This window comes from Coregonus lavaretus (genome assembly GCF_964263955.1).
Source record: "Coregonus lavaretus genome assembly, contig: HAP1_SCAFFOLD_331, whole genome shotgun sequence".
In the NCBI taxonomy this organism is placed as follows: Eukaryota; Metazoa; Chordata; class Actinopteri; order Salmoniformes; family Salmonidae; genus Coregonus; species Coregonus lavaretus.
Genome location: NW_028162049.1, coordinates 361,781 through 381,196, shown reverse-complemented (window position 1 = coordinate 381,196; position 19,416 = coordinate 361,781). Strand labels below are relative to the sequence as shown.

The 19,416-nt window shown below is 44.4% G+C and overlaps 1 protein-coding gene and 1 long non-coding RNA gene across 2 annotated transcripts in view; both read left to right on the top strand.

Moving 5' to 3' along the window:
- LOC311116569 overlaps positions 1–17,218 on the top strand; it is a 35,828-nt gene extending 18,610 nt beyond the window's left edge. The window contains exon 2 of the long non-coding RNA XR_014611445.1: positions 16,770–17,218. This is a non-coding gene — a long non-coding RNA (uncharacterized lncRNA). The remainder of the gene's footprint in view (positions 1–16,769) is intronic.
- Positions 928–16,683, top strand: LOC311116564 (tripartite motif-containing protein 16-like). The gene is made up of 6 exons (XM_084191644.1): positions 928–1,575; positions 1,981–2,076; positions 15,117–15,350; positions 15,445–15,604; positions 15,730–15,789; positions 16,026–16,683. Exons 1-6 carry the CDS (start codon positions 979–981, stop codon positions 16,535–16,537), a joined length of 1,659 nt encoding a protein of 552 aa, XP_084047770.1. The 5' UTR covers positions 928–978; the 3' UTR covers positions 16,538–16,683.
- Positions 17,219–19,416: the final 2,198 nt, after the last annotated feature.

The window sequence follows — 19,416 nt, the reverse complement described above, 5'->3', positions numbered from 1 at the left end:
GGTCTCTTGGGATTTAATCTGTGAATACAGTGAGATAGTCCTAACCATTCAATCAATGTACAGAACAAACAGTCATCATTAACAATATACAGAGTGGAGCCTATGGATATAATATATTATCTTATAATAGAATAGAATATAATTTTATGAATAGAAAACAATAAATGTTTTGACATGAAAGCACAGCCAGATGATTTGACTTGACAGTGTGTCTCTATACCTCAGTCTCTGAAGACACCCAGCAATGGTTAGGATTATTAGAGAAGCTTTTCCTGCTGAAAGGCAGTTTAATTTCATCTGGTTGCAGAAATAATTCATTGGATATGTTCATAACCCCGTCCACCTATAAGATGTGGGGGGTTTCTGTCTGACTAAGAAGAGATAGAAAGAGCTCTGATTATAAAACGTCTTCTCTTTTTAGTCCTAGATATGGCTAGGGTTAGGGTTACTGCTGAATGTAGTAACTCTAACCCTGACCCTAGGCCTAACAGTAATACCCACACTGTAATGTAAAGTATTACCTCATTCTCAATGATCAGTCAATACATACAGTATTCATTTAAACTACAGAATATTGTATCAATATCAAACCCCCCCCCCATTACAACCACTTATTAATTATTATAGACACTTATAATCAGTGTTATAACACATAAGTGTATTATAAGGCATTATGAAGCTTATTAAAATAATTATAATATGTACTTCATAGGAACTGTTACCCTTTATATATTCTAACAACTCATATTTGTTAGATTTATTGCAAATGAAGGGCCCTAACCTAGAAACTAAAATATTTGTCTCCCTCTCCATGTTGAATGCAGTTCTCTCTCTATCCCTCCCTCCCTCCCTCCCTCTAACCTCACATATCTGGCAGATCCAGAAAGTCCTCGCCCTCCCAAAAACTCACTTCTGTGGAAACGAAACTGATCTGAGTCTCTGTGTCGTCTGTCTGTGTGAGAGTGAACAACCATCCAAATGGCTCAGCAGGGAGTTCTGCTGGACCAGGACCAGTTCTGTTGTTCTGTCTGTCTGGATCTACTGAAGGAGCCGGTCACTACTGCCTGTGGACACAGTTACTGTAGGAGCTGTATTGACGGCTGCTGGGATCAGGATGTTCTGAAAGGGGTCTATAGCTGTCCTCAGTGCAGAGAGACCTTCACTCCAAGGCCTAATCTGAGGAAAAATAACATGTTGGCTGAGTTGGTGGAGAAACTGAAGAAGACAGGACTCCAGGCTGCTCCCCCTCCTGCTCTGTGCTATGCTGGACCTGGAGATGTGGCGTGTGATGTCTGCACTGGGACCAGAAAGCAGAAAGCCCTCATGTCCTGTCTGGTGTGTCTGGCCTCTTACTGTGAGACTCACCTCCAATCTCACTATGAATCTCCTGCTTTGAAGAAGCACAAGCTGGTCAAAGCCACCGCACAACTACAGGAGAAGATCTGCTCTCATCATGACAAACTGCTGGAGGTTTACTGTTGTACCGATCAGCAGTGTATCTGTCTGCTGTGTACAATGTATGAACATAAAGGCCATGATACAGTGTCAGCTGCAGCAGAGAGGACTGAGAAACAGGTAAGACCAGAACTACTTGTTGGTGACTGTCTGATAAACAAGTAATTAAAGATACAGTAGGAACTAAGGCTGTTTGAATATGAGATCATTCAAATGAAATCGATCCACGGCAGAACAAATATGAACACAAACCTTGATTATATAGATATGTTAACCCAGATTCTCCAAATGAATCACAATTTTCTAAAGTCAAACACCATTATCATTCGTTATCAAACACCCAATCAGCTCCCCTGTTTTGTGCACTGTTAAAACTATAATCATTCACATAATAATATAATTTCACACAAACACTTCCTCAACATATTAATCCCTATCTTCTATGGGCCCTATGTCCCATTACTATATTATTGATCTACTGGACAAATAAAGCTTGATAGCTCATTGACGAGTGATTCTCCACAGAGGCAGCTGGGGATGAGTCATCAGAAGGTCCAGCAGAGATTCCAGGAGAGAGAGAAGGAGCTGAAGGAGCTCCAACAGGCTGTGGAGTCTCTCAAGGTGAGTATTGTTGACCAGAGGAGACACACCATTTCACATCTCTCCTCCAGTCAGAGAGAGAGAGAGAGGGGCCTCTATCCAATCCCACTGACCCGACTGTTGGGAACAGGCCGTCTGGACCCCTTTCAGAGAATAGACTGCTTAATGTCACCGGCGGGATATGAACCCGGGTCTACTGAGGAAGAAACCATCATCTTGACCGCTACACCAAGAGGACGTTCCCTATTGGGTTGAGGGCCGACACTGATTTTGAAGTCGCAGGCAGGGCTACCTCATCACATAACCTTGAGAAATCATGACTGACTCATGTCCCCTTTACATTAACATGGAGCTCTCTCTCTCTCTCAATTCAAATCAATTCAAAGGGCTTTATTGGCATGGGAAACATATGTTTACATTGCCACAGCAAGTGAAATAGATAATAAACAAAAGTGAAATAAACAATCAGAAATTAACAGTAAACATTACACTCACAAAAGTTTCAAAGGAATAAAAACGTTCAAATGTTATAACTCAAGTGCAGAGTGAGCCATTCGCCAGACTGAGTTCAGGAGGTGAAATGGAAATGAATGAGGGAGAGTTAAGTGAGGTAGAAGGTGTGGTGATGAGCTCAGAACCAGAGCCTGGCATCAATGGAAATGATAAAGAAGAATATGGTGCAGTAGGAGATACATTGTAGGAGAACGTGGATCCATACCTTTTGGCAGATCCATTTGTAGTTTCAGGGTGGGTGGGAAAGGAGTTGGGTGCAGTTGAATCAGTGAAGGTAACCTGTAGTGATACAGTGGGGAAAAAAAGTATTTAGTCAGCCACCAATTGTGCAAGTTCTCCCACTTAAAAAGATGAGAGAGGCCTGTAATTTTCATCATAGGTACACGTCAACTATGACAGACAAATTGAGAAAACAATTCCAGAAAATCACATTGTAGGATTTTTAATGAATTTATTTGCCAATGATGGTGGAAAATAAGTATTTGGTCACCTACAAACAAGCAAGATTTCTGGCTCTCACCGACCTGCAACTTCTTCTTTTATGAGGCTCCTCTGTCCTCCACTCGTTACCTGTATTAATGGCACCTGTTTGAACTTGTTATCAGTATAAAAGACACCTGTCCACAACCTCAAACAGTCACACTCCAAACTCCACTATGGCCAAGACCAAAGAGCTGTCAAAGGACACCAGAAACAAAATTGTAGACCTGCACCAGGCTGGGAAGACTGAATCAGCACTAGGTAAGCAGCTTGGTTTGAAGAAATCAACTGTGGGAGCAATTATTAGGAAATGGAAGACATACAAGACCACTGATAATCTCCCTCGATCTGGGGCTCCACGCAAGATCTCACCCCGTGGGGTCAAAATGATCACAAGAACGGTGAGCAAAAATCCCAGAACCACACGGGGGGACCTAGTGAATGACCTGCAGAGAGCTGGGACCAAAGTAACAAAGCCTACCATCAGTAACACACTACGCCGCCAGGGACTCAAATCCTGCAGTGAAAGACGTGTCCCCCTGCTTAAGCCAGTACATGTCCAGGCCCGTCTGAAGTTTGCTAGAGTGCATTTGGATGATCCAGAAGATGATTGGGAGAATGTCATATGGTCAGATGAAACCAAAATATAACTTTTTGGTAAAAAAAACACTTGTCGTGTTTGGAGGACAAAGAATGCTGAGTTGCATCCAAAGAACACCATACCTACTGTGAAGCATGGGGGTGGAAACATCATGCTTTGGGGCTGTGTTTCTGTAAAGGGGCCAGGACGACTGATCCGTGTAAAGGAAAGAATGAATGGGGCCATGTATCGTGAGATTTTGAGTGAAAGCCTCCTTCCATCAGCAAGGGCATTGAAGATGAAACGTGGCTGGGTCTTTCAGCATGACAATGATCCCAAACACACCGCCCGGGCAATGAAGGAGTGGCTTCGTAAGAAGCATTTCAAGGTCCTGGAGTGGCCTAGCCAGTCTCCAGATCTCAACCCCATAGAAAATCGTTGGAGGGAGTTGAAAGTCTGTGTTGCCCAGCGACAGCCCCAAAACATCACTGCTCTAGAGGAGATCTGCATGGAGGAATGGGCCAGAATACCAGCAACAGTGTGTGAAAACCTTGTGAAGACTTACAGAAAACGTTTGACCTGTGTCATTGCCAACAAAGGGTATATAACAAAGTATTGAGAAACTTTTGTTATTGACCAAATACTTATTTTCCACCATAATTTGCAAATAAATTCATTAAAAATCCTACAATGTGATTTTCAGGATTTTTTTTTCTCATTTTGTCTGTAATAGTTGACGTGTACTTATGATGAAAATTACAGGCCTCTCTCATCTTTTTAAGTGGGATATCTTGCACAATTGGTGGCTGACTAAATACTTTTTTTCCCCACTGTATTTGTTTGTGTTTCGTTTGGTGCAACACAGACCTGGTGGTGAGCGTGGTGAAACAGAGGAGTCACTGTCAGTCCTTTTGAGTTTTGAGTCTTTACCCAACAGTCATGGTAGGATATATCAGTTATCCTGTTAGAGCTTTTGTGGCGAATCCACTGTGCTGATTCAGGTGCAACGTTTATGGTCATGTTGCAGCAGTTTGTAGGAGGGAGATTCCAAGATGTGGGAAGTGTGCAGGAGGGCATGGGATAGAGGATTGTGTAGTTTCGGTCCATAAAGTTGTGTGTGTCAACTGTTGGGATGCCCATGTTGCTGGGGATCTGAAGTGTCCGGTGCGAGAGAGGCAGGTTGAGGTGGCTAGAGTCAGAGTAGTGCAGAAGGTGTCGTATGCTGAGACAGTGAAGAAAGTAGAGGAGAATGGGTCAAGGGTGAGAGATCCTGAGAGGATCCCTGTGAGTAGTAGATCTGTGCCAGCACAGAGGGATAGATCAACGAGTGATATATGCTTCAGTAAAGTTAGCTTCTTGCCGTTCATAGCAATGGTTATCAACTGTACAGCAGAAATTGAATGAAATTGAATGTAAATCACAGAAAATAGATGTTGTGGTGGCAGCTGCAGAGAACTATTTGGGCATACAAGATTAGACTTCAGAAGAGTTACAGGGTGTGTTGAGTTGTAGTTTCCTGTCCTCCCAGGCCGTTGGCATGGTGCAGGAGCAGATAGGGTCAAAGTAGTGGAATTGGGTAGTGGGTATTTAATGAGTGTAGGGTTAGTTGGAAGGGTGTTTTTTTATTATTATTATAATTTCCCCTTTTCCCATTTTGTGTCACAAAGTATAATGGATTTATATTATAGTCCAGTTGGGGGCGGTAATGCAATATATTGGATTCCAACCGCCGTTAATCATCAAAGAAGAAGAACCGTTACATTATGTCTATGTACACTATTGTAACGATGTTCATGTCTCTCTCATTCATTAACTTTCATGGTAGTTGGTTGTGTGGGTCTCTGGTTATGAATAGGGTGCTGACAGACAATTGTTGATGGATATTTATAGAGCTCTGATCAGGACGACAATTGATTACTGGTGTACAGTTTATGGAACAGAGGTAAAGACTTGGCTTCAGAAGCTGGACAGAATCCAGTATAAATCTTTAAGGATATGTATTGGTGCATTTAAATCAACATCTGTATGTGCCTTACTGGTGGAGGCAGGAGAGATGCCTTTGGATATACAACGTAAAAAATGGTCATTATCTTATTGGGTTAGGTTGAAAGGCTGTGAGGTTGAGCATCCCACTGCTACTGTTCTAGATGACTGTTGGGAATATACTAGTAGACAAGGCAGTGGTTTTGGTTGGACAGTTGGAAAGCTTGCTGATGAGAGTGGTTTGAGGGAGTTGGAGGTTGGCCCTTCTGTGGTGATAGGGGATGTTCCTCCATGGTTACTCCCAGACCCTGTTGTTGATCTAACCTTGGTAGAGAAAAGGAAAGATTGGTCAGAAGTCAGTGATATAGTGAAACTGGTTGACAATTACATTGGTAGAAGTTTTTATGCTTTTCTACCACTTTTCACAGATGGATCCAAGGACCCAGATAGTGGGCTCACAGGAGCAGGCGTTTACGTTCCTGAATTTGATGTGCAGATATGTACATTTACATTTTACATTTTAGTCATTTAGCAGACGCTCTTATCCAGAGCGACTTACAGGAGCAATTAGGGTTAAGTGCCTTGCTCAAGGGCACATTAACGTCATTTAGCAGATGCTCTTACACAGAGCGACTCACAAATTGGTGCATTCACCCTATAGGCAGTGGGATAACCACTTTACAATTTTTTTTTTTTGGGGGGGGGGGGTAGAAGGATTACTTTATCCTATCCCAGGTATTCCTTAAAGAGGTGGGGTTTCAAATGTCTCCGGAAGGTGGTGAGTGACTCCGCTGTCCTGGCGTCGTGAGGGAGCTTGTTCCACCATTGGGGTGCCAGAGCAGCGAACAGTTTTGACTGGGCTGAGCGGGAACTATGCTTCCGCAGAGGAAGGGGAGCCAGCAGGCCAGAGGTGGATGAACGCAATGCCCTCGTTTGGGTGTAGGGACTGATCAAAGCCCGAAGGTACAGAGGTGCCGTTCCCCTCACTGCTCCATAGGCAAGCACCATGGTCTTGTAACGGATGCGAGCTTCAACTGGAAGCCAGTGGAGTGTGTGGAGGAGGGGGGTGACGTGAGAAAGCTTGGGAAGGTTGAACACCAGACGGGCTGCGGCATTCTGGATGAGTTGTAGGGGTTTAATGGCACAGGCAGGGAGGCCAGCCAACAGCGAGTTGCAGTAGTCCAGACGGGAGATGACAAGTGCCTGGATTAGGACCTGTGCCGCTTCCTGTGTAAGGCAGGGTCGTACTCTCCGAATGTTGTAGAGCATGAACCTGCAGGAGCGGGTCACCGCCTTGAGGTTAGCGGAGAACGACAGGGTGTTGTCCAGGGTCACGCCAAGGCTCTTCGCACTCTGGGAGGAGGACACAACGGAGTTGTCAACCGTGATGGCGAGATCATGGAACGGGCAGTCCTTCCCCGGGAGGAAGAGCAGCTCCGTCTTGCCAGGGTTCAGCTTTAGGTGGTGATCCGTCATCCATACTGATATGTCTGCCAGACATGCAGAGATGCGATTCGCCACCTGGTTATCAGAAGGGGGAAAGGAGAAGATTAGTTGTGTATCGTCAGCGTAGCAATGATAGGAGAGGCCATGTGAGGATATGACAGAGCCAAGTGACTTGGTGTATAGGGGGAAAAGGAGAGGGCCTAGAACTGAGCCCTGGGGGACACCAGTGGTGAGAGCACGTGGTGCGGAGACAGCTTCTCGCCACGCCACTTGGTAGGAGCGACCGGTCAGGTAGGACGCAATCCAGGAGTGAGCCGCGCCGGAGATGCCCAGCTCGGAGAGGGTGGAGAGGAGGATCTGATGGTTCACAGTATCAAAGGCAGCAGACAGGTCTAGAAGGACAAGAGCAGAGGAGAGAGAGTTAGCTTTAGCAGTGCGGAGAGCCTCCGTGACACAGAGAAGAGCAGTCTCAGTTGAATGACCAGTCCTGAAACCTGACTGGTTTGGATCAAGAAGGTCATTCTGAGAGAGATAGCAAGAGAGTTGGCTAAAGACGGCAAGCTCAATAGTTTTGGAAAGAAAAGAAAGAAGGGATACTGGTCTGTAGTTGTTGACATCAGTGGGATCGAGTGTTGTTTTTTTGAGAAGGGGAGCAACTCTCGCTCTCTTGAAGACGGAAGGGACATGGCCAGCGGTCAAGGATGAGTTGATCAGCGAGGTGAGGTAGGGTTAGAAGGTCACCGGAGATGGTCTGGAGAAGAGAGGAGGGGATGGGGTCAAGCGGGCAGGTTGTTGGGCGGCCTGCAGTCACAAGTCGCAGGATTTTATCTGGAGAGAGAGGGGAGAAGTCAAAGCATAGGGTAGGGCAGTGTGAGTAGGACCAGCAGTGTCATTAGACTTAACAAACGAGGATCGGATGTCGTCAACCTTCTTTTCAAAGTGGTTGACGAAGTCATCCACAGAGAAGACTAACAGATGAACTGTCAGTATACTCAGTTGAACTGTTGGTGATAATAGTTGCCCTCCAGTGGGTGGAGAACGTACAACCTGTTAGAATTATAGTATGGTCAGATTCTCTGTCTTTATTGAATAGTTTATCATCTGGTAAATCTAATAGGAGTGACCTGCTATTGGAGGTATTAATGTTATTATGGAGAATTGAGAGAATGGGTTTAGTAGTGAGATTCTGCTGGGTCCCAGCACATTCGGGTGTGGAAGGGAATGAAATTGTAGACCAGTTAGCTAAAAGAGCTTTGAAACGAGATATAATTGATGTTAATGTTCCACTGGGTAGAGGTGAGGCCAAATGTAAGATCAGAGCCATTTTGAAAGATGTGTGGCAGAAGAGATGGTACTCTGAGCACAAGGGCCGGCATTTATATGAATAGTTGACAGTTTTACAGAAAGGTCGATGGACCAAGATTCAAAAGTCAGATTAGGAAGGAAGAGGTGGTGTTTACTCGATTGCGCTTAGGACATTGTACATTGAACTCGTCATTACATCTGGTTGGCAAGCATGGGAATGATTTGTGTCTGGAAGGTACGGTCGATGAAACGGTGGACCATGTGTTGTTATATTGTTGTAAGTATGTTGAAGAGAGGGAAAGATGTGTAGGGTCATTGAGGTTGGACGGGGTTGGGGGGGTTTGGAAGGGATTTGGGGGATGGGGGAGGGTCTATTAGAAGTTAGTAGGGCTCTTCTTTATTTTCTCAGAAGTACTGAGTTAGGTAGGAGGATTTAGAAATGTTGTAAACGGTGATTGACCACACACTCCAGCACAGTAGGTGGCGGCATGCACCTTTAACGTTGGTTTGTGGACCGCCATTATATCATAGAAGAAGAAGTTGGTTGTGTGAGAGTTTTGTGGTTCGTGAGGAGGGCTACTATTCTTTTTTCTTTTGGTTCTTGCGTATATTCTGAATTTATTTTCTGATGGTGGAGGGTTTGTTTATTGGTTTCCACTGTTTATCGTTTAGAGTTGAGGGGGGAGTAGGGGTAGTTTGTTAGGGCGGCGTGATGGCCTCAACCGAGTGGAGAAAAAACGCTGTCGCTTCGGGTGCGTTCCGGAGAAAGGTGTGGAGGAAGTTTTGCTCATGGTCGGCGAACAGGTTGGAGCAGAACATCTTCACTCTGCATCCAGAATGAACAAGGCGGTGGTTGTGTTAATGAAAAAGGTTTGTCTTGTTGCGAGTGGGATTTTTGTGAGGGGTGTGTTGGTGCAGATGTCTCCTCTTTCGATAAGAGTTGTGGTGGCTAATCTGCCTCCGTTTATTGCTTACGAACAGACCGCAAGTAGTTGGTTAGTTTTGGTAAATTTGCAAGTGGTTTTCGTGTGCTCTCGGCTGAGTGCCAAGCGGAATCCGTTAAACATGTCTGTTTTCATAGACAAGTGTTTTTTTTCTTAACAAACTTCAAGGTTACACAGGGGAGGGGTGGAACACAGGGTTTGCTAGCACAGATAGTTTTCGGTGTTTCTAGTGTGGGGATCATCAGTTATAGGCTACAAGGAGCAATATGATTGATAGGTAGGACAGGTATTGAACCCAAATAATCCCTACTCAGATGCGCTAACCTCAACCCTAGTAAACATGCATTATAAAAACCTTCTATATAAAATTATCTCATATTGGGAGTAAATAGCCTCTGAATAGAAAATAAAAAACACTGCATCTTCCAGCCCACCAATAAATTACATAATGCAACCGTCGCGGTTAGCATATTTACCTCAACATGCCCCTCGCTTGCGTGAGAAGGCAGAGTGCTCGATGCTGGTTGATGAATTTGACAATTAATGTACTAGGAAAATACGTTTTTGTCGACCAGAGGTGACTGAATTAATGTTCAGGCGTATTGATAATCATTATAGTAATGAAGTATAATTTCAAAACATGACCATAAAAACAGGTAATAATAAACATGAATCATCATTATATTACTTCACAGTAATGTGTTAAATGCTTTTTCAGTCCTTCCTCTTGCGTTAGCAGTGTGGAAAGGGACAGTAAAAAGCTCAGGCAGGAGGAGTTTTCCTGTGAGGTGGAGTGGTGATGTATCCAGGGAGAGAACTAAACTAATCTTCTGAAATGTCATTCATGGTCTTATGCTGCCATCTATTGGAATTATTAAGCAACTGCAGTAGTACTGAATAAAGTGTTTTTCCTTACTAATCCGTACTAAAATAGTGATTACTCAAAATTGCAAAAAAATGGCAGGGGTACCAGGAGGGAGGAGAGTACATTTTTTACATTTTAGTCATTTAGCAGATGCTTTTATCCAGAGCGACTTACAGTTAGTGAGTGCATAAATTTTCATACTGTCCCCCCATGGGAAACGAACCCACAACCCTGGTGTTGCAAGCGCCATACTCTACCAACTGAGCTACGCGGTAGTAGTGCATGGCCAAGTGGTGGTGCGCAGGCCGTGGAGAAAGCGGTGGTGGGGAGGGTTGCAGCTGGGCTACATGAGCTGAGGCAGGTTTCTGTAGTAACAGAGACTCCGGTGGGCAAAAGCTTGGTGGGCTCATCCCAGGAAATATTACCTGTCATTGGGGAAGAGGCTCTGATCAGGGGGGAAGTGCAAGGGGGCAGAGACTGGGGAGGAGGAGGACGGTACCGTGCCAATGGAGGAGGAGGAAGAGGGGGGAGGTGAGTCTGCGGGAGCGGAGGACATGGCGTCTCGTTTTCAGACGGCTCATTGGATCCAGTGCTGACAGCCAGTCAGGCTGAGGGCACAGTATATACGGTGAGAGAACTTTCTAGGTTCCTGATGGAGACTAAAGGGGAAAAAGAGGTTCTGCTGGAGTCTTATTTGATTGATCCTGGAAGGTTTGTAAGGTCAGTACAACACGTGATGAAGAATGAGGGGTTTAGTGTCCTCTCACCCAGGAAGCGGTATAGGCTGAGAAAATGGGTCATGGGTTCTTAAGGGCATGTCTTCAGAATCTGCTTAAATTGATGTTTTTTTCTGGCATGGCGGCTTTATGGGCTTCTCTACTGGTTTCTGATTGTGGTGATTTCCCTCCCACTTCCTTAACATGAACGGCGGCAAAGACTAGGGGAATATGTAAACCAAAAACATTTAAATGCCATGGCAGAAATCTTAGTGGAGGGGTAGCAAAAGAGGTGTGTAAGGGTAGGTTGTTAGTGTTTAGAGCCCAAATAATGACCTTGTCTTTGCTTTCATAAATGTGTCTGCACCTGGTCCTCTGTAGCTCAGCTGGTAGAGCACGGCGCTTGTAATGCCAGGGTAGTGGGTTCGATCCCCGGGACCACCCATACACAAAACATTTTTTTTATATATATATGCACGCATGACTGTAAGTCGCTTTGGATAAAAGCGTCTGCAAAATGGCACATTATATTACAGTACAGGGCTCAGTTCTCTGTTTCACCAGAGGGGTTGGAAAAACAGAGTGGGGAAACCAAGAAAATCCCTTGTTTTACGTTTGTCTGATGGGCGGGTAACTTCTGTTGTGGGGAGATGAGGGAGCCTGATGGGTGGGTAACTTCTGTTGTGGGGAGATGAGGGAGCCTGATGGGTAGGTAACTTCTGTTGTGGGGAGATGAGGGAGCCTGATGGGTGGGTAACTTCTGTTGTGAGGAGATGAGGCTGTGGAGTTGTACTCTGATTTATAGAGGGCAGAACTCTGTGGTCCTCTGTAGCTCAATTGGTAGAGCATGGCGCTTGTAATGCCAGGGTAGTGGGTTTGATCCCCGGGACCACCCATATGTAAAAATGTATGCACATGACTGTAAGTCGCTTTGGATAAAAGCGTCTGCTAAATGGCTTATTATTATTATCCTGGGTTTTCTCAGGTTCTGCTCACAGACCTTTCCAAACTCTCTCTGTCACAGATAAATCAAATAGACATTTCCCTGGCCTTTCACAAACTCTCAGCTGCTGTCTCTCAGACGGTCTGCCTGTGGATTTTTATAAAAAGTTCTGGGGAATTATTTTACAAGACGTGTGTTGTGTGAGTGTGTCGGGGTGGGGGAGCTGTCGCTAAGCTGTAGACGGGAGGCTTTGACTCTCCTGCCCAAACAAGTAGATTTGAGCGACTTAAAGAACTGGAGGCCTGTGGCATTGCTCTGTTTGGACTATAAGGTCTTTACCAAGGTCCTCGTTAACAGACTCAAGTCCCACCTGGACTCTATTGTACACAAGGACCAAACGTACTGTGTACCAGGACGCTCAAACACAGACAATCTGTTCATAATCAGGAGAAAGCCTTTGATAGGGTGGACCATGAATATCTGTTCAATGTGTTGTTTTGGTTGTGGGGAGAATTTTGTGGCCTGTGTTCAAATGTTGTATGCTGGGGCTTCATGTATGGTCAAGGTGTGGGGAGGGCTCAGTAGGCCAGTCTGGGTAGGGAGGGGCATTCACCAGGGATGCCCTCTGTCAGGGCAGCTATACACTCTTGTTATTGAGCCCTTTCTGGGCCTGCTACGCAGGAGGCTACAGGGAGTGTGGGAGCCAGGCATAGGGTTGGGGACAGGCATAGCAGTGTCAGCATACGTCTGTGTTGGTTAGGGATGACGTCTGTGTTGGTTAGGGATGAGCAGAACCTACAGGCCCTGGAGAATAGTTTGAGGGTGTACGAGGGGGCGTCTTCTGCTTAGGTAAACTGGGGCAAGAGTGAGGCTCTGTTATGTGGGGCATGGAGTGACAGGGCACCTCCGCAGCTTCCAGTGGGGTTGCAGTGGGGCTGTGAGTGGCTCAAGATGCTTGGGGTGTATCTGGGCTCGGAGGGTTGGGATAGGAAGAACTGGGAAGGAGTGTCACAAGCGGTGGTGTCGAGGCTGACGAAGTGGAGGTGGCTCATCTCCCAAGTGGCATACAGAGGGACGGTGCTGATCATCAACAACTTGGTGGCATCCTCTCTATGGCTTAAATTGGCCATTCTCAACGCCCCCGGTGGTCTGCTTGTGGACCTGCAGCGCAAGTTAGTGAATTTTTTCTGGTCAGGGTGGCAGCGTTCTGACTCAGCAGCACAGAGGCTACTGTACCGTACGGAGGTGGGCTGGAGGGAACCAGTATGTGCTCTGTTGAGGAGGGCTGGTGGTTTGGGGCTGGATCAGCAGCTCTTCATCATGCGGCCGGAGAGATTCAATACAGCAGGGGTATTGGGGTTCACTGGGGTTCTCTGCATCTAACCCTGTTACAGGGGCTGAGTCACTGGCTTGCTGGTGCTCTTTCATGCCGTCCCTAGGAGGGGTGCGTCACTTGAGTGGGTTGAGTTACTGACGTGATCTTCCTGTCTGGGTTGGCGCCCCCCCTTGGTTTGTGCTGTGGTGGAGACCTCTGTGGGCTATACTCGGCCTTGTCTCAGGATTGTAAGTTGGTGGTTGAGGATATCCCTCTAGTGGTGCGGGGGCTGTGCTTTGGCAGAGTGGGTGGGGTTATATCCTTCCTGTTTGGCCCTGTCCGGGGGTTTCTTCGGATGGGGCCACAGTGTCTCCGGACCGCTCCTGTCTCAGCCTCCAGTATTTATGCTGCAGTAGTTTATGTGTCGGGGGGCTGGGGTTAGTTGGTTATACCTGGAGTACTTCTCCTGTCTTATCCAGTGTCCTGTGTGAATTTAAGTATGCTCTCTCTAATTCTCTCGTTCTCTCTTTCTCTCTGAGAACCTGAGCCCTAGGACCATACGTCAGGACTACCGGGCATGCTGACACCTTGCTGTCCCCAGTCCGCCTGGCCTTGCTGCTATTCCAGTTTCAACTGTTCTGCCTGCGGTTACGAAACCCCTACCTGTCCCAGACCTGCTGTTTTCAACTCTAAATGATCGGCTATGAAAAGCCAACTGAGAGACCTGAGCCCTAGGACCATACGTCGGGACTACCGGCCGTGGTGACTCCTTGCTGTCCCCAGTCCGCCTGGCCTTGCTGCTATTCCAGTTTCAACTGTTCTGCCTGCGGTTATGGAACCCCTACCTGTCCCAGACCTGCTGTTATCAACTCTTAATGATCGGCTATGAAAAGCCAACTGAGATTTATTCCTGATTATTATTTGACCATGCTTGTCACTTATGAACATTTTTGAACATCTTGGCATGGTTCTGTTATAATCTCCACCCGGCACAGCCAAAAGAGGACTGGCCACCCCTCATAGCCTGGTTCCTCTCTAGGTTTCTTCCTAGGTTTTGGCCTTTCTAGGGAGTTTTTCCTAGCCACCGTGCTTCTACACCTGCATTACTAGCTGTTTGGGGTTTTAGGCTGGGTTTCTGTACAGCACTTCGAGATATTAGCTGATGTACGAAGGGCTATATAAAATACAATTGATTGATTGATTGATTGGATCTCTGATTTCTATGCTGCAGTACTGAGAGCTGGAGCAGCCTGAGGAGGGGCCACCACCGTTTCCACCACTGCAAGTGACAGCAGAGACTGGGGACTGGCAGGAGAGTCCGGAGGACTTACTGACTTTTAACACTCTGAGCCTGGGGCAGTTTGAGGAGGTGGGGGGTAAGGTGCTGTACACCCTCAGTGTCAAGGTTAGACACATCAGGAGCTTAGCGGGAGTGAAGGGGCATCAGTGGCAGGGGGTTGTGGGGGCTGAGAGCATGGCAGGGTATAGGTGGATGGTGCTCTATAAGCTCCCAGTGCTGGAAAGGTCAGGGGTCCTCCAGTGGAGGGTATTACATGGAGCCCTGGACACCAATAGCTGGTTGGCTCGGGTTGACCTGGGAGTTGGGGAGGGGTGTCCGTTTTCTGCAATGACAGACTGTTCATCGTGTTTTTTCTGTGTTGCCAGGGTAATGCCATTACTGTTGACGCCTTAGGGTTAAGTTTGAGTTGTACAAAATGATCAACAGTGTGGAGATGTCTCAGGAGGTATGGGGGCTCAGGGGGGCTGTCTGTACGGCTGGAGAGGAGGGGTTGGATGTACGGTTGGAATGTGGTGCTGGATGGTGTATTGTACTGTGGTGTTGGGTACTGGATAATGTGATTGTGTAGAGGTTGTGGTGTCACACAATGTGTTTTTAGGAGGGGGTGTTAGTGTAATGAGGATGGCTCATTAAAGTAAGACAAGTCTCTCTCTCTCTCTCTCTCTTAACAGAGCTCTGCACAGGCAGCAGTGGTGGACAGTGATAAGATCTTTACTGAGCTGATCCGCTCCATTGAGAGAAGGCGCTCTGAGGTGAAGGAGCTGATCAGAGCCCAAGAGAAGGCTCAAGTGAGTCAAGCTGAAGGACTCCTGGAGCAACTGGAGCAGGAGATAGCTGAGCTGAGGAAGAGAAGCACTGAGCTGGAGCAGCTCTCACACACAGAGGATCACATCCATTTCCTCCAGGTAACTCAACTGCCTTGTTACATGTGATATGAAAATTAAAACTCAATGTGAAACTCTCAATAATTTGGTTCTGTTCTTTCTCTCCCCCCCCCAGATTTATCAGTCTCTCTCTAGCATCAGTGTATCTTCAGACTTACCCAGCATCGTTGTCCGTCCTCTTCAGTACTTTGGAGATGTGAGTAAGACTGTGTCTGAACTGAGAGAGAAACTAGAAGACTTCCTTAAAGGAGAATGGACCAAGATCTCCACTACAGGTGTGTTGAAAATAATAAGAACATCAACTTTTGAGCATTGGAAGTTCCCTACTAGTCATATACATGTGGAATATGGTATGATGATAACATTCCCTCTCTCTGTGAATGTGTTTGTGTATCTGTAGTGAATATAGTGGATGTTGTACTGCCTCCAGAGCCCAAGACCAGAGAACAGTTCTTACAATGTGAGTCTCTTTATTCTGAAGTGACTAACAGTCTCTTTTTACTGACACTCCTAACAATCCCTCTAGAAATATATAGCAATAGTAGATCTAATCAAAGACTGGGTATCTATCTGACTCCTCATATTTCTCTGATTTGATCTCTGCTGTGCTCTAATCAAAGACAGGGTAGATACAGTATCTGACTTCACTTATTGTTCTAACTCCCCTCATTGGTCTCTGCTCTGCTCTTCTCCCAGATTCCTGTCAGCTCACACTGGACCCAAACACAGCACACAAACACCTCTCTCTGTCTGAAGGGAACAGAAAGGTGACCTATACAGGCCAAGTCCAACCATATCCTGATCATCCAGACAGATTCACAAACGACTTGATGGTTCTGTGTAGAGAGGGTCTGTCTGGACGCTGTTACTGGGAGGTGGAGTGGAGTGGGGGGTGTGTTATTACAGCAGTCTCATATAAAGACATCAGCAGAACAGAGACAGATGGTGCATTTGGATTCAATAACAAGTCCTGGAGTTTAGTGTGCTTTAGTGTTGGTAATTGTTTCAGACACAATGATGTTGAGACTAAAGTATCAGGCCCTCAGTCCTCCAGAATAGGAGTGTACCTGGATCACAAGGCAGGTACTCTGTCCTTCTACAGTGTCTCTGACACAATGACCCTCCTCCACAGAGTCCAGACCACATTCACTCAGCCCCTCTATCCTGGGTTTTGGCTCTCTGGGACTGCTGAGCTGGTTAAACTGTAGTAGGGTCCACATAGATACTAGTTATGCTGGTGTAGTCTATAGCTGAGCTGGTTAAACTGTAGTAGGGTCCACATAGATACTAGTCATGCTGGTGTAGTCTATAGCTGAGCTGGTTAAACTGTAGTAGAGTCCACATAGATACTAGTCATGCTGGTGTAGTCTATAGCTGAGCTGGTTAAACTGTAGTAGCGTCCACATAGATACTAGTTATGCTGGTGGTGATGGTCCGCAGATAAAAATGCTGAATTTTTCTGTACAATTATTTTTGTCTGACTGATTTAATCTTCAGAGTGTAATTAAAACGTAATAACGTATTTTTATCAAATGCAATGTTTTAATTGGCTACATTTACATTAATCATGATGTTTGCTGTTAATGTATGTTGGTTGTCATTCAGAACCATTGAAATATTTTCTCAATTGGTTCTCTGTCTCAATGTAATTTCCCTCAGTATCATGGAACAGGTAGTGTTACTTACTTGCTAATTGAACTATATGGGCCGGTTTCCCGGACACAGATGAAGCCTAGTTCTAGACTAAAAAGCATGTTCAATGGAGATGTCCGGGAAACCGGCCCTAAATTTGGTATTATTTATTCTCCCATACTGCTCAGTCAAGCAACATTAAACCTGTCCAGCAGGTGGTGTTGTTAACCCAACAATAAAAACAGCAGATGTCTTGACTTGCCACTCAGTATATCAGTAATGTTCAGAATTGTACTTTAATATCATTGGAGATTGATGGTCTTTTTAATCCACTACCCAGCGTCAGGAACAGATGAAGTTAGGTCTGCTACTGTTCAGTTATTAAATATGATTCATGGTGATGGGAAATAAAAAATACATATAGTAGTAGTTTTCCTTTGCTATATATTCCAAGGTGTGTCTTTAACTTGTAAATGGATTGTGTTGAAGCTGGCATGTGGTGTGGATGATAGAATAGAGTGAATAGAGGAGAGAAGAGAGGAGGAGAGGAGAACATAATATAGAAGACAGATAAGATAGAGAGAGAATTCATACCCAGGGGAGTTACTGACTCTGGCCCAAATGACACCCTGTTCCCTACATAGTGCACTAGGCTACTTCTGACCAGATCTAAAGTTGTGCACTACATAGGGAATAGGGTGGAGATTGGAGATTTGCTCACTGGCATTAGAATATTATACTATCATACTGTAATGTTAGATGTTGCCTCATTCCAATATTAGAATATCATACTGCAATGTTAGTGGTTGCCTCGTTAGAATATTAGAAAATCATACTGTAATGTTAGTGGTTGCCTCGTTAAAATATTAGAAAATCATACTGTAATGCTAGTGGTTGCCTCATTAGAATATCATATTGTAATGTTAGTGGTTGCCTCATTAGAATATTAGAATATCATACTGTAATGTTAGTGGTTGCCGCATTAGAATATCATAATGTAATGTTAGTGGTTGCCTCATTAGAATATCATACTGTAATGTTATTAGTTGCCTCATTAGAATATCATAATGTAATGTTAGTGGTTGCCTCGTAAAATATTAGAAAATCATACTGTAATGCTAGTGGTTGCCTCATTAGAATATCATAATGTAATGTTAGTGGTTGCCTCATTAGAATATCATATTGTAATGTTAGTGGTTGCCTCATTAGAATATTAGAATATCATACTGTAATGTTAGTGGTTGCCTCATTAGACTATCATAATGTAATGTTAGTGGTTGCCTCGTTAGAATATTAGAAAATCATACTATAATGTTAGTGGTTGCCGCATTAGAATATCATAATGTAATGTTAGTGGTTGCCTCATTAGAATGTTAGAAAATCATACTGTAATGTTAGTGGTTGCCTCATTAGAATATTAGAATATCATACTGTAATGTTATTGGTTGCCTCATTAGAATATCATAATGTAATGTTAGTGGTTGCCTCATTAGAATATTAGAATATCATACTGTAATGTTAGTGGTTGCCGCATTAGAATATCATAATGTAATGTTAGTGGTTGCCTCATTAGAATATCATACTGTAATGTTATTGGTTGCCTCATTAGAATATCATAATGTAATGTTAGTGGTTGCCTCGTAAAATATTAGAAAATCATACTATAATGCTAGTGGTTGCCTCATTAGAATATCATAATGTAATGTTAGTGGTTGCCTCATTAGAATATCATATTGTAATGTTAGTGGTTGCCTCATTAGAATATTAGAATATCATACTGTAATGTTAGTGGTTGCCTCATTAGACTATCATAATGTAATGTTAGTGGTTGCCTCGTTAGAATATTAGAAAATCATACTATAATGTTAGTGGTTGCCGCATTAGAATATCATAATGTAATGTTAGTGGTTGCCTCATTAGAATGTTAGAAAATCATACTGTAATGTTAGTGGTTGCCTCATTAGAATATTAGAATATCATACTGTAATGTTATTGGTTGCCTCATTAGAATATCATAATGTAATGTTAGTGGTTGCCTCGTTAGAATATTAGAAAATCATACTGTAATGCTAGTGGTTGCCGCATTAGAATATCATACTGTAATGTTAGTGGTTGCCTCATTAGAATATTAGAATATCATACTGTAATGTTAGTGGTTGCCTCATTAGAATATTAGAATATCATACTGTAATGTTATTGGTTGCCTCATTAGAATATCACAATGTAATGTTAGTGGTTGCCTCGTTAGAATATTAGAAAATCATACTGTAATGTTAGTGGTTGCCTCATTAGAATATTAGAAAATCATACTGTAATGTTAGTGGTTGCCTCATTAGAATATCATACTCTAATGTTAGGGGTTGCCTCATTAGAATATTATACTGTAATGTTAGTGGTTGCCTCGTTAGAATATCATACTGTAATGTTAGTGGTTGCCTCATTAGAAAACCATACT

Coding starts and splice junctions, on each gene's coding strand:
- LOC311116564 (XM_084191644.1), top strand. CDS start 979: ATGGCTCAGCAGGGAGTTCTGCTGGACCAGGACCAGTTCTGTTGTTCT. Junction 15,351..15,444: donor ATCACATCCATTTCCTCCAG/GTAACTCAACTG, acceptor TCCCCCCCCCAG/ATTTATCAGTCTCTCTCTAG. Junction 15,790..16,025: donor CAGAGAACAGTTCTTACAAT/GTGAGTCTCTTT, acceptor CTCTTCTCCCAG/ATTCCTGTCAGCTCACACTG.